Source organism: Elephantulus edwardii, unplaced genomic scaffold, assembly GCF_000299155.1.
Source record: "Elephantulus edwardii isolate Elephantulus edwardi_28Jun2011 unplaced genomic scaffold, EleEdw1.0 scaffold00211, whole genome shotgun sequence".
NCBI lineage: Eukaryota > Metazoa > Chordata > Mammalia > Macroscelidea > Macroscelididae > Elephantulus > Elephantulus edwardii.
In genome coordinates, this window is record NW_006399961.1 from 3,097,394 (window position 1) to 3,118,000 (window position 20,607).

The 20,607-nt window shown below is 47.2% G+C and overlaps 1 protein-coding gene across 1 annotated transcript in view; it reads right to left on the bottom strand.

The window, feature by feature from the left end:
• RFX4 (regulatory factor X, 4 (influences HLA class II expression)) overlaps nucleotides 1-20,135 on the bottom strand; it is a 292,151-nt gene extending 272,016 nt beyond the window's left edge. Inside the window, exon 1 of the mRNA XM_006897540.1 lies at nucleotides 19,708-20,135. Coding sequence (XP_006897602.1) covers nucleotides 19,708-19,750 — 43 coding nt within the window. The 5' untranslated portion in view covers nucleotides 19,751-20,135. The remainder of the gene's footprint in view (nucleotides 1-19,707) is intronic.
• Between the last annotated feature and the right edge of the window lie 472 nt (nucleotides 20,136-20,607).

Genomic DNA, 20,607 nt, shown 5'->3' on the forward strand with positions numbered 1-20,607 from the left:
CCCCCCCCCGTGCCAAGGTCTTCGCCTCTTTCAGGAGAGGATCAATCATCTATTGCACTGATATTCCTTAATGGATTCTTCCATTTATATCTTTTTCTTTTATTCCCCCCTTTTGAACAATGTGCTGAGAATCACCAGCGAGAAAAAAGGACAGCAGAGAGGTTTTCTAACAACAAACAAACAGTCTTAAGATGTACTAGTTACGTGGCCTTGGACAAATGACTCAACTTCTCTAAACATCAGGGTCCAAGGGCAAGTGGTGGATGATAAGAACCTGCCTCCCTCATCACAGTGACACGGTGACACTAACAATGAGCTCCAATGTTGTCGGAGATTGTGAGGATGGCACAGACTGGGCCAAGGTTCAGTTCTGCTGTGAGTAGAATAGCTGTGAGTTCAACACACCAGCAACATCATAATGAGGTGAGATCTATAACACACACGAGAAGAGCAGGTGTAAGTGGAGAACCCAGGCAGGGTTGTTCTTAGGGGTCTGGGAGCCTACCTTCAACTCACAGGGACCCCGTGAAGCAAGCAGGATACTCCCATAGGGTTTTCTAGACTAGTCTCTGTGGGAGCAGATCTGCGGGGGTTTGAACTGTCAACCTTTGGTTAATAGCAGAGCACTTAAATGTCACGCCCTCAGGACTCCTAAGCACAGCACCAGCAGAGGGCAAATTGTCAATACATGCCAGCACTCTAACATCAGGTACTAGTTTATGACAGAACCTTTAGTTCCCCCTTTTTTAAAATTATGGCTTAAGTGCAGCAATGAATGAATGGAAATCCAAAATCTCTGTAAATGTTTATTAAAATTAATAAAAATGAAAAAATGCTAAAGAAAAGGAATAGGAAAAAAATAATGGCTTAGTAGTTAAGCGCATGAATCATGACACAGAACATACAGTTTCAAAGCTTTCAATCCAAATATGATATTTAAAATCAGGGTTGTGTCCTATTTCCATCCCTATTCGATCTGTATACTAAGCAAAGAATTCGAGATACTGTACTTTAAGAGGGAGAGGGTGGCATCAGAGGAAGATTCACCAAAAACCTATGCTATGCAAATGGCACAACCTTGGACGAAAGGAGGGGGACTTGGAGGATCTGCAGTAGAAGATCAAAGACTACAGCTTCCAATACATCAAGAAGACAAAAATCTTCACCCTTAGGCCAATAGGCAATATCATGATAGAGGGAGAAAAAACTGAAATTGCCAATTATTTTATCTTATTTGGATCCATAACCAGCACCCCTAAGTATCGGCAGTCAGGAGATCAAGAGACATGCAGCTTTAGGAAAGTCGACCATCAGGGAACTTTCCAAAGTCTTAAAGAGCAACGAGGTCAGTTTAAAGACTAAGGTGTTCCTGATTAAAGCCACAGTCTTCTCAATCACCTGCTGTGTGTCGGAAATCTGGCATTGAATAAGGATGACAGAAGAGGAATCAATGTCTTTCAACTATGGTGTTGGAAAAGAATACTCAACATCCCATGGACTTGTTTTCATTTTCTTTAGCTTCATTTGCATATCAGCAATTGATGATGTGACCCACAGCAACTCCGAGTTTCTCTGCCATCTCTTTCCATAGGTAAATTTGACTTGCTTCCTGCATATTTAATCAGGTAGAGTTCACAAATGTATTGTCATTCATGATTTTTTTTAAATGTTTTCAGTGAATAAGTCAATGGTCACTCAAAGCTGCATCATTCCATCTCCTGTCTCATTTCTATCATTAAGGACTTATTTTCCGACTAAGTCCTTCTTGTGCTTCTTGCACTGGACGAAGTGCAGCCAGAATGCTCCTTGGAGGCAAAGACGACAAAGCTTCATCTCACACGTTTTGGGCATATTGTTGAGAGGGGTTATTTTGCTTAGAAAGGTAGAGGGTTGACAAAAGAAAGGAAGATCATTAGAAAGATGGATTAACCCAGTGGCTGCAGCAATGGACTTAGGTGTATAAAACATGATGAGGATGGCACAGGACAGGGTTCAGATCTCTCGTTCCTAAGCTCGCTGTGGGTTGTACTCTATTTGACAGCACTTAACAACAATGACAGCCACTCCTTTGTTTCTAACGTTTTCATTCTAATCAGCAGTTATTATTAATTTTTATTGACATTTTAATGAAAATGTATAGATAAGTTGGATTTCTATTCACTCATTGCACATTTTCCTCCCTACCCATCTCCGGTTGGTTTTTTTCTTTAAAAAGATTCTTCCATTGTTGAATTCTTTCATTTCCTCCCTCATTCCTGCACCCCAGGTCACTTTGTTATGCACCTCTTATTTTGAACTGTTGTCGTACAAACAATACCTAATCATATATTTCTTATAGACAGTTCTTTCCCTCATCTATTTAAATGCAGTGTCCATTTCTATCCCCTCTTTTCTTAGTTTGAAAATACGGAATGCTTCACGAATTTGCATATCATCCTCATGCAGGGGCCATGCTGATCTTCTCTGTATCGTTCCAATTTTAGTATATATACTGCCAAAGCGAGCACCAGTTATTACTATTAATGCATCTTGACTGTGGGTTCAGTCCATTTCAGACTGCAGAAATGGACAGAAATTCTCAATTTCTTAACCTTTGCTCTTCGTAGGGAACCCTGGTGGCCTACTGGTTGGTGTGTATATTTGACTAATGTTGTCATTGTTGTTGTCATGTTGAAACTGACCCATAGCTGACCCTCGAGTGGGATTTCAGAGGCAATACACGGCATGGGAGGAGACTGCCCATCTTTCTCCCAACTGGTGGATTCAAACTGCATACCTTTATGTTGGCAGCACAATTCCTTTCCACAAAGCCACCAGAGCTCCCTATTCGACTAATAGTCTAAATAATATCACTGACAGTATTGCATGTCAGGTCAGATATTGGAGTGTTATTTGATAATGATATTCTATATTCTATTTTTCCTTATATTGTTGTTATTGAGTACCATCAAGTCAGAACCAATCCATAGCTATAAATCACACAGGAAGAGAAGGCCCATCCTTCTCCCACACAGCAGCTGGTGGATTTGAAGTGCATGCCTTTGAGATTTCAGAGCAGCTTCTTACAACTAGGCTACCAGAGCTCCCTGTTACTCTGTTATATTGTTTATACTGTAGTTGGTTCTGCCTCATCTCCGTGCCACAGAATAAAACCCTGCCCAGTCCTGGCCATTCTCACCAACTTCTGGCAAGCAAAGTTGTGTCATCTACATAACACATGTTATTGACGAGTCTTCCTCCAATCCTGATGCCGCCTTCTTCTTCACATAGTCCTGTTTCTCAGAGTGTTTGTTCAGCATTCAGATTGAATAGATACAGATAGAGGATACAACACTGACGCACAACTATTCTGATTTTTAACCATGCAGTGTTTGCTTGTTCTGTTCAGATTGCATATGAATACAATTAAGTGTTCTGAGATTTCCTATTCTTCTGAACATTAGCCATCATTTGTTATGATCCACACAGCAAAAACTGGAAAGGACTAAGCCTAGCTTGCAGAGTTATGAGATCTAAAAACCACAGTGGACTCTTTCCATGAACATAGGTGGTTTTCTTTGTGTAGCCCTGTGATATAGCCCGGTGCTGATACCTCTTCAGCATCACTTTGTTCTCCCAGTACCGTATGACAGGAGCACTCTGACTCCTAGTGGCCCATGTGTGTCAGTGTAGAACTGTGCACCACAGGTCCATCAATGGCTGATTTTTCCTAAAGTCTATCACCAGGCCTTTCTTCTGAGGCACCTCTGGGTAAATTCGAACTGCCCACCATTCAATTAGTTGCTGAGCATATTCATTGTTTGCACCACCTAAGAGCCCGGGGCCCATGTCACTGACAAGCAAACTGAGGCTTAGAGAGGTTCCACGACTTACCGGGTTCAGCCAGCCAGCCAGCCAGCCAATGACAAAGCCATTTCTCCCCAGGTCTATCAGAACCCAGAACAGGCATGATTAAAACCACCTTCCTATTTGCAAATGGCAACTGCAAATTGAAGGCACTGTTATGTTAGTATTTTTATTATTTTGTTGTTGGGTGCCATCGAGTTGAGCACAACCAATAGCAACCTGAACCCTGACCTATCCTGTGCATTCCTAATGATCTCTGACACATTTGAGCCCATTGCTGCAGTCACTGTGTCAATCCATCCAGTTAAGTGTCTTCCTTTCTATCACTGACCACCCACCTTTCTAAGAATGATGTCCTTCTGGTCAATTAATAAGGATGAAAGAAGAAGAATTGGTGACTTTGAGCTGTTTGAGCTGTGATGTTGGAGAAGATGACTGAGTAACCCATGAACGGCCAAAAGAACAAACAGATGTATGTTGGAAAAGGTGTAGCCAGAGTGCTCGCTGGAGGCAAAGATAACAAAGCTTCCTCTCACATACTCTGGGCATGTTGCTAGGGGTATGTTGCTAGAGGCTATTTCTTGGAGAAGGACATCATGCTTTTTTATGTAGTTGTTGTTGTTACGTACCGTCGAGTCGTAGAAGACTCATAGCGACCTTTGAACAAAAGACCTGAACACTTGTATAACTTTCATCATTTCTCCACATTCATCGAGTCCGGAGGCAAGCTATTTCAGAAGTGGATGCCACTCTGGCATCTATAGTAAACAGGGGCAAAGAAAATTCTGGATAGTGGTGTGTGTGCGATGTTAAAGCCCCCAAAAGTAACTGTCAGGCAGGGAGACAGCTACCCAGTTAGCAGTGGTGGCTGGATGAACTCAGAAACTCCGAAAATGATTTGAGATAAAAGGCGCATGCGTCGTGGAGGTGTCCCCATGGGAAGGGGCACCCGTGGGCGTCCTCTGTCGGCAGACGGCTGCCAAAGTCACAGTGAGGTGCCTGTGGCAGGCAGACGCCCACTAATACATGTGACAGCAGCTCTACAGAACTGCAGTGTGAACCCTGTCTCCCACCAGGGCAAGGAGTGAGCTGTCCTCCTGAGCCCCTCTATGCGTGGAGAGGTGGGCGGCAGGTACTTCTTTGTCTAAAGCCCTTCCAGTTCCCAGGGGTAGGGAAGCAAGGCAGCCGTCTCACTTTATATGGGAATAAGCTGGCTCCAAATCCTGCCTTGGCCTGGGACAGTCTAACAATAGGCCCTCTACCTCAGTTTCTCCATCTGTGAAATGGGATTGGTGCCATAGCTTTGCTCGACTCATAGTGACTCATAGCGACCCTATGTACAACAGCCCTCAACTCTGCTCTGTCCTGTGCCAATCACACTGTCTCTGACACACACATCCCAATTACCCCAGTCATTGAATCAATCCACCTCACAGAGGTCCTTCCCCTCCTGCACTGTCCCTCCACCCTCCCAAGCATGATGTCCCTCTCCAAGGACCGGTCTCTCCTCACAACATGTCCAAAGTATGTTAGACGGAGCCTCAGAATCCTTGCTTCCAAGGAGCAGCCCAGTTTAACCCTCTCCAGGATGAATCTGTTTATTTTCCTAGCAGTCCATGGTCCCCTCAATACTCTTCTCCAGCACCACAGTTCAAAGGCACCAATTCTCCTTCTATCCTCCTTAGTCACTGTCCAACTCTCTGATGCATAACAAGTGATAGCAAAAACCATGGCCTATATCAGACGCACCTTAGTCTCCAGAGAGACACCATTGCTCTTCAGTACTTTGGAGAGGTCCCTAACAGCATTAAATGAGGGAGTCTGCATAAGCACTTAGCACAGTGCACCACTCCCTCCTCCCCTGCCTTCCTTGCCTTGTCTTGTCTACTGTTTCAAAAGCAGCCTTTCGGTTCCAGGTGACCCATTTACCATCCTGTCAATCCCAACTCCTAGCATCCCTCTGAGTGTATAGCAGAACTGGGTGCTCCATAGATTTTTCAGTGGCTGCTTTTGGGCAAGTGGACTGCCAGGCCTTTCTTCCAAGGAACTTCAGCAAGATCACAAACCTCCAGCCTGTTCCATTAGCAGCTTGCGTTCATTAGTTGTTTGCAACAGCCGAGGACTCCTGAGGACTGATAGTTTGAGTGTATTTTTTTTTTTTCAATTCTGCCCCGGCACTCCAGATTAAGATATTTGATAAATACCGTTTGAGTGTTTTCTTTTTCCTTCTGATCGCACCCTGCGGATGAATCATTCTGACTCCTGGAGGGTCTCTGTTGGGTTCTGGAGGCTGTAGTCTTTAACCAAGAAAACAGTCCACCTGTTTCCTGTGGAGCAGTTAGTGGGTTCCCACCTCCGTTAACTGCACCACATGAAAGGCTCCGTTGCACCAGCTGATGTTGTTAGCTGTTGACCAGTCAAGTGTGTTCCATAAGTGACCCTATGGGCAACAGCTCTGAGCCCTGTCCCATCCTGTGCCATCCTCATCATCTCTGACACACTCAAGCCCATTGCTGCAGTCACCGTGTCAATCCGCATCTCCCTGCAGGTCTTCCTCTCTTTCGCTGACCCCGCCACCTTTCCAAGCATGAAGTCCTTACCCAAGAAATAACCTCTCCTAGCAACATGTCCAAGCTCACATGGCACCAGAGCGCCTTCTAAATCCAATTAATATCAAGGGGGGAAAAAAGTATAGACCAAATCAAGAATTCACCAATACTCCTTCTGCTTAAATCCCCCAGTTCTTGGATTCTTCCGGGGGTGACCCCCACTCCCTGGCGCACGCGGGACCTGGCCTGCACGACTCTCCCACGCCCAGCTCCGCCTCCACCGTGCCCTGCCAGGTGGCCCAGAAGGAAAATACCACCAGCCTGGGCACCAGAGGAAACTCCAACGAAGCAGAGACGTAATCCCTTCTAGTAATCACAGCAAAGTTTCCAAACTTTAAAACTGAGCTTCCATTAGGAGAAAAGCAGTAATCTTTTTTTTTTCCCCTTTCTAAAAATTTGGCCTTTTTAAAAAGATCCCTTCCCCACACCACGGCAACCTCAAAACCTCTGCCCACTGAACTGAAAATAAAAAGTTCACGGAGACCAAAGGCCCTCTTCCAACCACTCACAGCTTTAGAAAGCTGCTTTCCAGCGAGTCCAGTTTACAGTCTCAGACTTCCACACACCCTTTCCCCGCTTGCTTGCAAAAACCCAAGGCGCTTAGCTGGCATTGCTTGTTTCATTTCTATGATGTCAAACAACATTTGATGGAGAGGTTACTTTGCCTTTTGGGAAAAGCAACAGTCATGTAAAAGAAATAAAACGCTTAAAAACAGGTCTTTGAGCCCTTTGAACCATCAGATAAGAGTCCCACAGAATTAGTTGATTTTCTCTTTCAATGGAGCAGAGAATTTTCCTCCACAAAGAAAACTTGGCAAAGAGTTTAAAGTGATCAATGAATTCTACCACAAATACGTTTCCTTTATGCCATGGACCCCAACTAGGGAACTATTTAAAACCCTAACAACTTTGATAGGAACTTGACCTTCCCAGAAGCATGTAGAAATAGCACATAAAAGATAAATTATTACACAACCATCTCTAATTTAGAGAAATCATTTTAGAAATAGGTGGTATGTGGCTAAACAAAAATGTTGATGCTAATGTTGAAAATTAATAATATATTAACTAATGTTAAAAAATATATAGTGGTAGCATTCAAAGAAACTCTCCCACCACCAAAATCTAATATAACTTGCAATGGTTTCACAGAGCCAGCAAGATTTAAAGTCAAGCCGATGATCTTCATCAAGAGCATTTGTACTATAAATATTAGATAATGGTTTGGTGGCACAATTTGTAATTAATTGGTATTAATAATTCCTCTTTAGATTGTTCAAGGTTAAGGTTGGCAATCCAGTTCAAAGAGCAGTTCACATGTCTTGAACAATGGGGCATTTTCTCCAACCTGGAGGCTTTAGGGCATCGATGCTCCTGGCGTGGCAATCCTCCATTCTGCTTAAGTAAAAATGTGCTCGATCCAGCCACCTCATGCAGGCTGCATCTAAACGACGCTGACCTTTAGCACAATTGGACAGCCAGAAAGCACAAAGACTCCCAAGTGCTAACTAGTCTTGCCTGCAGTTGCTGCTTTTTCAAAAGCTTCCTTTTATATCAACACCAAACAATCAGCATCGGGAAGACACAACGTGCCTATATCCATGTGTCTCCTAATTGTTGATGGGCTAGAGGAAGACCGTGTTTTTACGAGAATCAACCAACCACAGAAGTGGCAACTATCTGTATTATTGTGCGATCTTGCTCTGATGATAGGCGTTGACTGCAGAAGCCACATAATCTACCAGGTAGAGTCAATCCAGCCCGAGTTGCCTACTTTGGACCAAATTTAACCAAAATCACAATGGCTACATTCCCTTCTTTTCTACACCTTACACATTTCTCTTTCTCTTAAGGAAAACTCTTAACATTTCCAAAATGTCAGCGGTGGTTTAAAAAAAAAAAATTCCAGACAAAAGTGAAACCGATAAACAACTGGGAATTTAAGGAGCAGGGTGAATACAAGCAGCATTCTAACAAGGAAATCAAAAGAGAATTAAACTTTAAAATGCCACTTAAAGTGAGCCTCTGTGGATGGGCTCATTCGAAGATGTTTCCTACCTACTGAAAACCAAGTGCAATGCTTTTAAAACAGTGATGGTTTTAACTTCAAGGACGAAAAAGGGAAACGAAGAATCTAGGTCATGACATTCCAGAACAGAGAGTGACCAGGAGCTGTGGAGCGGTCTCCACCAGAGACACACATTTGTTGTTTCTTGGAGATGTGGTTGTCATGGACAATCAAGTCCGAATCAACTCACAGTTGAGCCTCAGGTGGTTTTCAAAGGCTGTAAACTGCCCTGGAGAAAACTGTCCATCTTCCTCTTCAAGAGCGGCCTTTGGGTTGGCAGCACAACTCCTTACCATTAAGCCACCAGAGCCTCATGCAATTGAAATTCAAGTCAAGAAGAGTTACCCCTCCAGACATCCTTGAACAGATTAGAAAACATATGAATGAATGAACTCCCTGCCAACAGAACACATTAAAGAGCCTGTTCTCGGGGAAAGCAGACAAATGAAAAATTAAAGAAACCTTCATTGAAATCATTTGGAAAAGAATTATTTATTTCGACATCCAAACGAAGGAAGCCTGGGTCTCCCTTGCCCTTATCTTAAAACCGAACAATAGTTTAGCTTCACTAGTAAAATTCGAGGAAGGTCTGGTAGTGTCAGTATTGTGCTGCCAACCGAAATGTTTCAATCCCCCATCTTCTCAGTGGGAGGAAGATAGGCAATCTCCTCCCATGCTGTGTACTGCCTCTGAAAACCTGCTGGAAGCTCAGCTATACAACAGTGGTAAAAAAAGGTTGGCCTTGGGCCTTGTGCCTTGTGCTTTTGAAAGAATTATGTATATGGGATCAAAGTGTCAACACCAGCTAGAAAGATGAGTGAGGAACCTGAGGGGGGCAGTGATTTTATGTTAAAGGGAAAACAGCTTAGAAAAAGGATGGTGAGAATAGTTAGACAGCTCAAAGAATGCAATCAATGCTAGTGAGTTTTGCATGTAGAAATTTTGCATGTTGTACAGATGTGTGTTTTGCCATGTATGTCATCACCACCAACAGAATAAAAATTTAAAAGCCACAAAGTCCATGTCTACCTACTATTGCAAATACCTAGATGTGCTACAACAAGCCATTTTAGAATTATTATCTCCTACCCCAAATAGACACCTAGGGTAGGACCCAAGAAAGATGGATAATTATTTTTCATAAAAATAATATCTGGCATTTACTGAGAAATCACTATGATCCAGGTACTAAATTACATTGTTAACACAGACAATATCACTGGAGTGTCACGATGATCCTAGGAGATGAGGGTAAACTCTTTTAACAAAGAAGAAAATTAAGAACAGAAACATTAAGTAACCTGCCTTGGGTCATACAGCCAGAAATATAATGAAGCTGTAATTTAAAACTTGCTCTATCTGATTGTAAAGTTCGTGTTCATTTTATTGTGTCACATTTACATGCACCAGAAGGCTTTGTTAACATACTTCTATGAAGGTCTTTCTGGCTGCAAAACATTACTTGCTAGATTCTCTAAAGGCTACATATATTATTGTCACATTACCTAGTGGCTTCTGTCTCCTTAGTGGCAGTTCTAAGATACACTTACTAAAGCAGGTCTGTATGTAAGCATGAAGGAAACCTCAATTCTCAAAAGCAAAGCAAATGCTAACTATAATATTCAGATGAATCTCAAAGAGGACTACTATACAATTCATAGGCTGGAGAAAGTACAGAAGGGTTGCAGCAGTTACTGCAGAAGGTCAAAGGCTACAGTCTTTAATATGGCTTACATTTCAACACCAACAAGCAAAATCCTCACCACTGGACCAACAGGTAACATCATGACAGATGGAGAAAAGACTGAAGCTGTCAGTTACTTCATTTTACTTGGATCCACAACCAACACAGTCAAGAGATCAAAAGACAGGTTGCACTGGAGAAATATACTGTAAGGACCTCTCCAAAATTCTAAAGAGCAAGGATGTCAGTTTAAGGACTGAGGTGCACCTGATTCAAGCTATACTATTTTCAGTTGCTTCTTATGCATCTGAAAGTTGGGACAATGATTAAGGAAAGACATAGGATTTTCAATGCCTTCGAATTGTGATGCTAGCGAAACGTGTTGAATATGCCATGAACTGCCAAAAGAACAAACAAATATGCCTTGAAGGAAGTGCCAAGTGCTTCTTAGAGGCGAGAATGGTGGATTATCTCTCTTACTCTGGGCTTATTTTCAGGAGGAAGAAGTCCTTGGAGAGAGACATCCTGCTAGGAAAGGTAAAGGGTCAACAAGAAAGCAGAAAACTCTCCACAAGGTGAACTGACAGAGTGAGTACCACAGTGGGCTTGAGCGTGACAATGGGCGAGGCCATGAGGACGACACAGGATAGGGCGTGGGTCTGTCTGTTGTTCACAGAGTTGCTCTGAGTTTGTAGTCAACTCAGTGACGGATAATAGCAACAGCATGTGGTTCACACCACTTCTAAAATCAGGAGTGTTTTATTTCTTTCTTTCCTTTTGCTAACAAATATTTCCAATTTTGTCTCTCTAGTTTAAAGGATGATCCCAACATTTTCCTTGAGAGAGACATTAACAAGTCTTCTGATGTCACCCAAATGGCATATGCTTGTTGGGGCCTCTCTTCCACAGCAGCCCTCCTCATTCACTAAAATGGAAGAGAAAGTCACTGGAGCTTCGTGGTGAAGAGTGTTGGCCTTGGAACCCAAGAGACTAAGTTCAGGGACATTGGTTCAAATCCTGATTCTGTACCTTACTACTTCTTGGGTGTCTTTCTTGATCTCAGTTTCTCATTAAAAAAAAAAAGAAGAAGAAGAAGAAGGGTATAATAATGGTACTCATAACCCATATTTGTTGTTTTAAAAGTCGGTGTTGTTGTGTACCATGGGAAAACTGGTGGTGGGTTTGAACCACATACCTTGCATTGGCAGTGCAGTTCCTAACCACTAAGCCACGAGAGCTCCTTACCGCTCATACTGTGTTTCCACGACCCATTTGTCAGTGTGTTGTACTCTAGTGACCTAGGTCTTGCTATGACAACACTGGTATTTCAACTACTAGGAGAGTCATTCAGGATGGAAAGTTTTAGAAGAGCTTTTGGACTAAGAATGACTAGGAAGAAAGGCCTGGCAACCAACTTCTAAAAAGCAGCCGATGTAAACCTTAAGGGTGACAACAAATATTGTTAATACAGTGCACTGTATCTCAACTCTAGGGTTGAAAGGCACTCAGACACACAGTGACTGCAGCAATGGACGCATGCACAACACAAGTTGTGAAGATGGCACAGGACGGAATGATGTTTCCTTCTGTTGTGCATGAGGCTGGCATGAATTGGAGGTGACTCAGTGGCAACTAACAACAACCGATTGAAAGTGCACAGCACACACCTCACACTTCATAAACATCTAAAATACAAACAAAAAGCTAGGCTTGTTACTTAAATTCCAACTCGAGAAAGCTAGAGACACAGAATCAAGTAGTGGCAAGATTGTCCCTCACTCAGTAAAGCAAAGTTTATCTTTTCAGTCCAGCTTCTAAGGCCTAGGAGCTCCTTGAGTGCTTCTGCTTCTGGCTCTGACCTGGGGTTTGCCTCTAAGCTGTTGGGTTCTCCAATTAAACAGTAAATAGGAATATTTCCTTCTTGAACGGGTTGTGGCGGACATCATATAAATAATGTATTTAAAGAAAAACTGCTTAGCAAAGTGCAGTAAACGTGCAATGCATGCTAACTCTTGCCCCTTTTGTCATCCGCACTGCACAAGCGCAACAAACATCCTTGCAGAAAGTAAAGAAGATGTCAAGAACTTACTGATGAAGATCTTAGAGTACAGCCTTCAATATGGGTCACATCTCAACATCAAGAAGACAAAACCCCCTCACCTCTGGACCAATAATAGCATAGCTGGAATAAAGGTCACATTTCAAGGATTTCATTTTACTTTAATCCACAACCAACATCTACAGTCAAGGAATCAAAAGATGTGCTGCATTTAGAAAATCTGCTTTATCAAAGAAAGTGCTAAAGAGCAAGGATATCAGTTTAAAGACTAAGGTGTATCTAATTCAAGCCACAGTATTTTCAGTTGCTTTACATGCATCTTTTATAGGGTTTCTGAGGCTGTAAATATTTATAATAGGAGACTGTCCATCTTTCTCCCATAGAGTGAGTGATGGATTCGAACAGCTAACTTTTTCTTAATTAGCAGTCCTACATGTTACAATCTACACCTTCCATGGCCACCATTCTTTTAAATTCCCTTTAAAGGCAAGCTCATAAGACTCCTTCAGGGTATTTTCTACGATGCCCCAAGAAGACAACATTCCATGATTCGACTACCTTCACCCACATGTTCACTTCTCAACCAAATGGGATTCAAAGGTGCTTAATGGTGTCACCAAGTGCTATCTGTAGTCTGGCCCTACAGAATGTCTGGATGAAGTGAAGAGAGGAGAGCAGTGGCATAGACTTTCCCTTGCCTGGTCTCCAATCTAGCTCTCCCACATACAGATTGTGACTTTGAGAAAGCTCTAGACCCTCTTCTATCCTAAAAAAGGGACAATGTGGGATTGTGATTAGCTGCCTTGACTCATGCGTGGGGAAATGCTGGTTGTGGGATTAACACATGAAGCCACTCATCAACAGACAGCATCCTTCTCTCTAGGCTCCGAGAGATTTCTAATCTGCCACTCCTTGTGGGGCTTCCTAGTCTCAGTGTGTCCTGCCTTCCTCCTCTAGGAGATTCTGAGGTGTGGACAGCAGGAACCTGGACAGCAGTTTTCCTCTCCAACCTCGGCCACACTGCAGGTGCTCAGGAAATGCGACAGCATTAAATCCCTGTGGGATTAACCCAGAGTATTCTTATACCTGACACCTCTCAGTAGTAATCTCTGTGCACTTGTCCTCTCTCCCGTAAGCCTTCATAAAATCACTGAAAGAGATGACATAGAGTAGAGGGGATGAAAATGGCATCGGGAACTTCTCCCACCTTTTCTATCCCACAGGGGACTCTGGTGGCTTACTGGTGAGGAGCTCCGCTGCCAACCCAAAGGCAAGCGGTTCAAACCCACCAGCTGCTCTGTCGGAGAAAGATGGGCAAAATCCTCGGCCATGAGTGGTTCAGAAAACAATAACAACAATTTCTATCCCGCAGAGTCTTAGAGAAACTTCAGGGACACCTTAAAAAAGCTAGGGATGGGCTCTCCAGAGGCCCATGGAAATGCAGATCTTACTGCCTGCTGTCCCCACTTTGATGCCCTCTCCGCCCTTTTTGGCAAAGCCACCAAGGTAAACAAACATACTAGCATGGCCTAGAGTCACAGTCTAACAATGTTAGAAATGGAAAAGAAACCTACTCTTGACACAAGCCTCCATCTAAATACTGCCTCTTTTGAAAACGGATGCCTTGTAAAACCACTTTCTAAACTAAGGCTCCAATATCTGTCACGTGTATGTCAGAAAAAACACACAAATGCAAGTATGTAGTCGAGTGGCAGAATTTTAGATGGACCATGAAAACCACTTGCCATGACATTAGCGCTAATTCCCTGGTGGCCCGGCCCCATGTGTGTCAGAGCTGGGGGGGCGGGGGGGGAATGGACAGGTGTTCCAGAAGGGATTTTAATGACTTCTTAGAAGCCTCTGAGTAGACTTGGACTGCCAAACATTTCAGTTAGCAGCCCAACCCATTAACTAATTACTTAACTCCAACTCAGCCATTTGCAGGGGAGACGGTCCCTTTGCTCAAGCATCATCAGGCGGGGTAGCCAGGTGGGAAGAGCAATGGAGTTGGGATTTCCTTGGTGACAACATTCTGGCACACTGGTCAGTGTGTGTTTCTCTCCCACGTATGTGAGAGTCTGCAATGCTGAATTCCAGTGTTTTCTAAGGTGACACTGGTCATGGCCTTATGAACTCTAATTGTTGTCATGTCCCATTGAATGCGAACCGACCCATAGCTGACCCTCCAGCGAGTTTTCAGAAGCAGTAAATCACTCCAGAAGAGACTGCCTATCCTCCTCCTGCGAAGCATAGCAGCTGGCCGATTCAAACCATGCATGGACTTGTGGGTTGGTAGAGAAACTCCTTGCCACTAAGCCCATGAAGTCTAGTATTTCCTAGCAATTCCTTTCGGGATGTAGGGAGTTGGACAAAAACCTAAAGAAAGCAGTTGGAGTAGCACTAGGAAAAGATTTAGAAAGTGGTTATCTAAAGTTTTTTTACTTAAAATCCCAAATGACTTCTAGGAATGTGTGTGTGTGTGTGTGTGTGTGTGTGTGTGTGTGTGCGTGCGTGCAGGTGAAAGCTGGACAATGACTTGGGATGACAGAAGGAAAATTGATGCCTTTGAGCTGTGGTGCTGGGGAAGAGTATTGAATATACTGTAAACTGCTAGGAGAACAAACAGGTTCAGCCTAGAGAGGGTGAAACCAGACTGTTCCTTGGAGGCAAGGATTCTGAAGCTCCATCTGATATACTTTGGGCATATTACAAGGAAGGGCCAGTCCTTGGTTAGGGACATCATGTTTAGAAGGGTGGAGAGACAGCAGGAGAGAGGAAGACCCTCGAAGAAATGGATTGATTCAGTGACTGGGGTAATGGGGCTAAGTGTGTCAGAGAGAATAAGACTGGCTCAGGATAGAGCAGAGTTCAAAGTTGCTGTATATAGGGTTGCTATGAGTTGCAAGTGATTCAATAGCACATAACAAAAACAACAACTTATATATATTTGGGCTACAATCCTAAAGGCACATATTTTTAATTCACCAACTGCTCTGAGGAGAAAAGAGGGTAATCTCCTCCCATGCGATTTACCACCTTTCAACATCCTCTGGAGGGTTGGAGGGTCAGTTATGGATTGGTTCCACCTCGATGGCAAATAACCATATTTTAAATTTAGGGGAGAGATTGAGCACTCCTGCAGTGGATCAAAGTCCGGAGCAGGAAGGCAGGAGGCATAGTATTACTTCATTGACCTGTGATAAAGCCAACTTGACAGAAGGACAGGTCTATTCCGTTAGAGAGTCAAGGACTGACTTTGAGCCACCCCTTCCATTCCAGGCAATGAAATGGAATCTTGGAAAGACTGAAAGATTGACCTGAAATTCTATCTGAGCCTAAATTAGAACCCAGGGCCTGTTCACTGTACAAAGTGGAGAAGAAGCATAATAATACAGATTTCTTCCCACCAGGAACCTCCTGCTGTTCTCTTTCCAGCCCTCCCTGGCCTCTCATGCCTTCAGCCCAGATTGAGAAGCAGATGAGACACTTAGCCTCAGGTCGTGGGGAGAAAAAGGCAGAACCCTTCGCTGGTGAGGTGTGACTCTATGGAGGTGTGTTGTGCTTCCCCGGGGGGCTGAGACTGAGGGGCTGAGGAAGGCTGGGAGAGAAGCCTGAGTGGAGAAGAGGGCAGCTGGAGAAAGGGGAGGGGGCGCTGGAACTCAGTGCCTGGGCAAGCAGGCTGGTCCAGCTCTCACACAGCGCCAGGGAGACTCAGAGTAAACTCTCTCCTTCTTGCACCCGGCTCTTTGTTGTCAGCCTCTGCCTCTGGCTCTCATTCCTGCCCTACCGTCCCCCGCCCCCCTGAAGTCACCCCAACTGCACTCATAATATTTTGCTTTGCGCAGTGTCTGTTTTCCACCACCAACTTCCAGCAGTCTCCATGGCAACGTGCAGAGCAAGGGGTGGGGGGAGCAGGCGCTGTGGCGATGGCAGGCCCAGGCAGCAGGGCTGCCCCTGCAAACTTGTCCTAGTCCGGGCCCCCAGGCCCCCAGAGGGAAAGCACCAGGACAGCATGCAGGCCTCCCAGGGCTGGGTCCTGGGACTTGCGTCTGCACCCGCTAGACCCTGGGACCTTGCGGCTCTCTCTGGACCCTGCTTTCGAACTCAGGGGCTGGTGCCTACCAGGTAGCTGGAAGAGGAACGCACTGGAACCCTTTGCAGGCTATAGACACACACATACACAGACACCTCGGGAGAGCCAGACAGCTTAGTTTGAGCTCTCAGCGAGGCTCAGACGCTCGACCCTCTACTTCCCTGAGCGTACTGGCTCGTTTTGAGCCACTGAGAGCGGCTTCTCCTGCCCAGTGCCTTGGAGAGCGGACACAGGTGCATCGGGCCCTGTTTGCTATGAGGCAGCTCTGTCCTGGGGGCCCTGCGCCAGTGCCTCACTTCGAAAGGTGTCCCCACAGCCAGACAGGGTCTTTTGCCTTGTGGGAACGCAGGTCTGTGTGCCCTCTCATCGACGTGGCCCTGGGTGCTCAGCTCTTGCTCTGGGGCGCTTTGGCTGCCCTGCTGTAGGGTTTGGAGATCCAACAGCGAGTGGGAAGACGCAAAGGTTTCCGGCTCAGGCTTGGCTGCGCTTCTCTACCATCTGGTCTCACAAGAAGTGACTTTTCTGTTATGTGGGCCACCAACTCGGCGCATTTTGCACAAGTTCTCAGAGGCCCAAAGTTTCTCTCACACTCTCGCCTCTCATTTCCCGAGTTTCCAGGTAAGAATAACTGCACACAGCACAGCCTGATCGGCCCACTAGATTGGACTCGCAGCGACCTAAAGAGGCTCCGCCAACAACTGCGTGGAGCTCGCGGGCCACGCGGCCTCCGGGTCCCTGCCCTTGGATCTCCATGGCTGCTGGGTTTGCGGTGAAGCCGGGTGCAGAGCACCCCAGCTACACAGCGTGCACTGGTGGCCGGCGCTCCCCGAAATTGAGCGGCGGAGCAGAGTCCACCGGAGCGCCCCGCTTTGTCAGGCTCAGCCAGAGAGCTAAGGGCCCTGGAGGCGCGCGTCGGTTCCCCGCCTCCCCCGACGGGCCCATTGTCTTCGTCCCACACTTGTTGAAAGTATTTTGAGAAAACTCGAGGAATATATTACCGGCTCGGTGCGCAGAACAAAGGGGCGCATTTCCGCAGGTCACGCTGAAGTGGCCCCAAGGCAGGCTACTAGAGCTGGGCCCCTGCAAAACTGCTCTCCCAGGCCCGAGGCACTTCGCGGGGATTTTCCCCGTTAAAAGGAGGGGATTGAGGCCCAGCCTGTGGCCTCTCTGATCCTGGAAGCCCCTGACTCACCCGGCACTGGCGAAATCGAAATGGGATGTTTCAACTCTTTCTGCATAAAACAGTAATAATGCTAAATGTTCTTGGCTCTGATGGTGCGTAAAAAAGGAATCAAAGTACTCCAAGAAGCGTTCTTTTACATAACAAGGTGGGGAGGGGGGGCAGGGAACCTAATTGGATTAAGTTCTCTAGGAGGTGAGGTGGGGTTCCTTGACCCACCACACCAAGCCACTTCCGGCAAACCCGAGTGAAATGCACCTCGTGCCATTCCCACCAGTCCCTCTGCCCCAAAACGTAAGAATTTCCGTTCAGGCTGGTGACCTAAGGGGTGGGAGAGGGAGGGCTGGGAAAGACTTTTTCGGGTGTTTGCGATCGAAGTGGAAGTGTTGGCCAAATCGAAAACTAAAACGAATGTTTCCACAGCACCCCAATCCCGTGAGGTGAAACTCCCCCAGCCCGCCCCGTGGCTCTAGGCGCGTTTGGAGAACGACTCTCATCCCCTGAGCGGTATCAGGGTAAGTTTGGAATGCAGGGTGCCCTCATCCTCTTGGTGGGCCCCTTGTAAGGACTGAGCTCTAATTCTGCGGAACTGGGTTTAATTTTGCTCTGGGACATTCGATGCTAAAGTTGGGGTGTTCAGAAGGTGCACAGTGACACAAGCGCTTCTGTTTTCAAACGGAGAAGAAATTCTCTTCCCGAGTTCGCTTTGCAGAGGGCGGCAAGACCCGGGTGGGGCCTGCCGGCCGCCCTGCACCCAAACATGCGGGAAAGAGATGCCTCTCTTTGCCTGAAATTGTCATGGTTTATCATCGTATCTGGGAACTGTCTCTATGCCCCTCCAAGGACCCATACCCAGCCCGGGGCGCAGAGCTCAATCCGAAACGGACTTGTTTTTTGGGATCAGAGATAGACAACTACGGTGGAAACAGACACATCCCCACATGTCCACAAAGGGGCCGAGTGTCCCCACCATACGCAGTGGTAGAAGCCTATCTGCAGTAACCTGGCCAATGCCCACATGACCCCCAGCCCCTCTGCACACTCGTTCCCAGCCCGTCTAGTGGGGGGAAGTGGGGAGATGTTGGTGTGGTGTCTGCGCTGGGAAAGGAGACGCACTGTGCTAGGACGTGGCCGAGGCGGAAAGCCACTTGTTGCTCCTCGCTGCAAACCGCAGACACCCTCCGCGGAGACTGAGTCCCTCTCCGCCAGGCTGCCTCTTCGGAAACCCATGTCTCCAAGAAAACTCAAGGCTGCAGGTGAGCCCTGAGATAACAACTAGGAAAAGGTGTGAACTTCCAGAGAACTTCCACCTGGAAAGGGGTGTGGGACATAATTGGGTCTAGCAGTTCTGAGGCTTCAAAGCTCTGCGCCTTGAGGCTCTCTTGGAGAAAGAATTGAGATACCGGAATTTTGTCTGTATATAAAGAGTCTTTGACTTCTCATTTTGCTGCAAGCCTCTGCCATCCCAAAACCTGACGCCTATCACCAAAAGACCCCCCCCCCCAAACTGCACAGGAGTGCGCAGTGGCCGGGCCTCGCAGCTGGGCCGGCGCCTCGGAGCGCAGTGCGCGGACCGGTGCCCTTCCCCGGCATGGCCCCCTGCGGGGCGGATTCCCAGGACCACCAGGCTCGCCGCCGCCACTCCCTCCAGATGTGCGTCCCCACCGGCCGATGCTGAGGTCCCCACCTCCCTCCCCGGGGCCCGGAGCGAAGCGGTCACCCTCCCCCGCCTGGAGGCCGTTCCGCTCGACTTCCTCGCCACCAGCGGCCCAGAGCGCCCCGAGGCCCCCAGACCCGGGGGAGGAGCCGGGCCCGGGAGGGGGCGGGCGGCTCGCAAAGTTGCGGCCGAGGTGCAGCGAGCTCGCCGCGAGCCAGCGCGTCTTTACGTGACTTTGTGTCCGGGGCGATGGGCGCGCGCTCCTTCCTCCGCGCGCGCACACACGCGTGCGCACTTCCACGCACGCGCACACTCTTCCCCGCGTTCGCGTGGGCGTGCGCCCCGCTCTCAGCGCGCGCGACGCGAAACTTCTGCAGGTTCTGCCTTCACTCCCCGGGTTCCACTGTCAAGTTGAAGCCTCTGAACTTTTTTTTGCAACTCTTGCTAAAGTTCCCCTTCTCCCTCGCCTTCCTTCCCTCCCGCGGCCCCCCGCCCCCGCGGCAGGACTAACCTGTGGAATCCATGTCGGGTTCCTCCAGTAACCCACAATGCATGCTCTTCCCATGGACAGCACGGGCGCCCCCCCAAAAGTCCTGATGTTTGGGGATCCCCTGCGCTAGAGAGGCCCAGGGAGGCAGGGAACAGAGGGAAGGGAGGAGAGGGAGACGCAGAGAGAGGGCGAGTGGATAAAGGGGGGAAAAGAGAAAGAAAAGAGGAGGAAGAAAAGCAGAGAGCGAGCGCAGGGTGAGCGCGCAGAGAAGGAGCGAGAAGGCAAGCGGGCGAGGGAGCGAGGGGACACTCCGTAATCCAGCCGGGCAAAGCCAAAGCCGTCAAAATGTTTGTGGATGTTCCATGGGAAAAAGCATCATTTTATAGGAGCCCGATGGGAGCAATGTCATTGATAGGCCAGCCGGCCTGATGAATGGCCGCTCGTCAGATGGGGCCGTGGCGAGGCGCTCTGTGAAGCCCATTGTGGGCCTGTTTTGAATAAGAAAAGCCGCCTCAGAAAAGGGGGGCTCGGAGCGACGCAATCCCAGCCCTCCGACTTCCCCCTTCTATTATAGCATTAGCAAGGTTTTTCTTATTTAAAGTTCCAGAGGCCTTCTCCAGCCTTCGCCCGCACTCATTATAGGCGAAATCAAAATTGGCTTAGATGTGGCCCCCTCCTCCCCCTCATTCTCCCCTTCCAAACCCCGCCCGGCGCGGGGAGGGGGGGGCGGGCAGGGACCCCGGGAAGCTGGAGGAGTCGCCTCTGCGCCCACGAGTGGGCCCCTCTCCCTTCCTTCCTCGGTGGCCCCCTCAGTCCCATCCTGGGTTAAGTTTCCGCTGCGGGGCCCGAAGAGCGAGAGGGGCTGGTTCTCTGAGTTCCCACGCGGACTCGCGGACACGCGTGGAGTCGAGTCAGACCTGG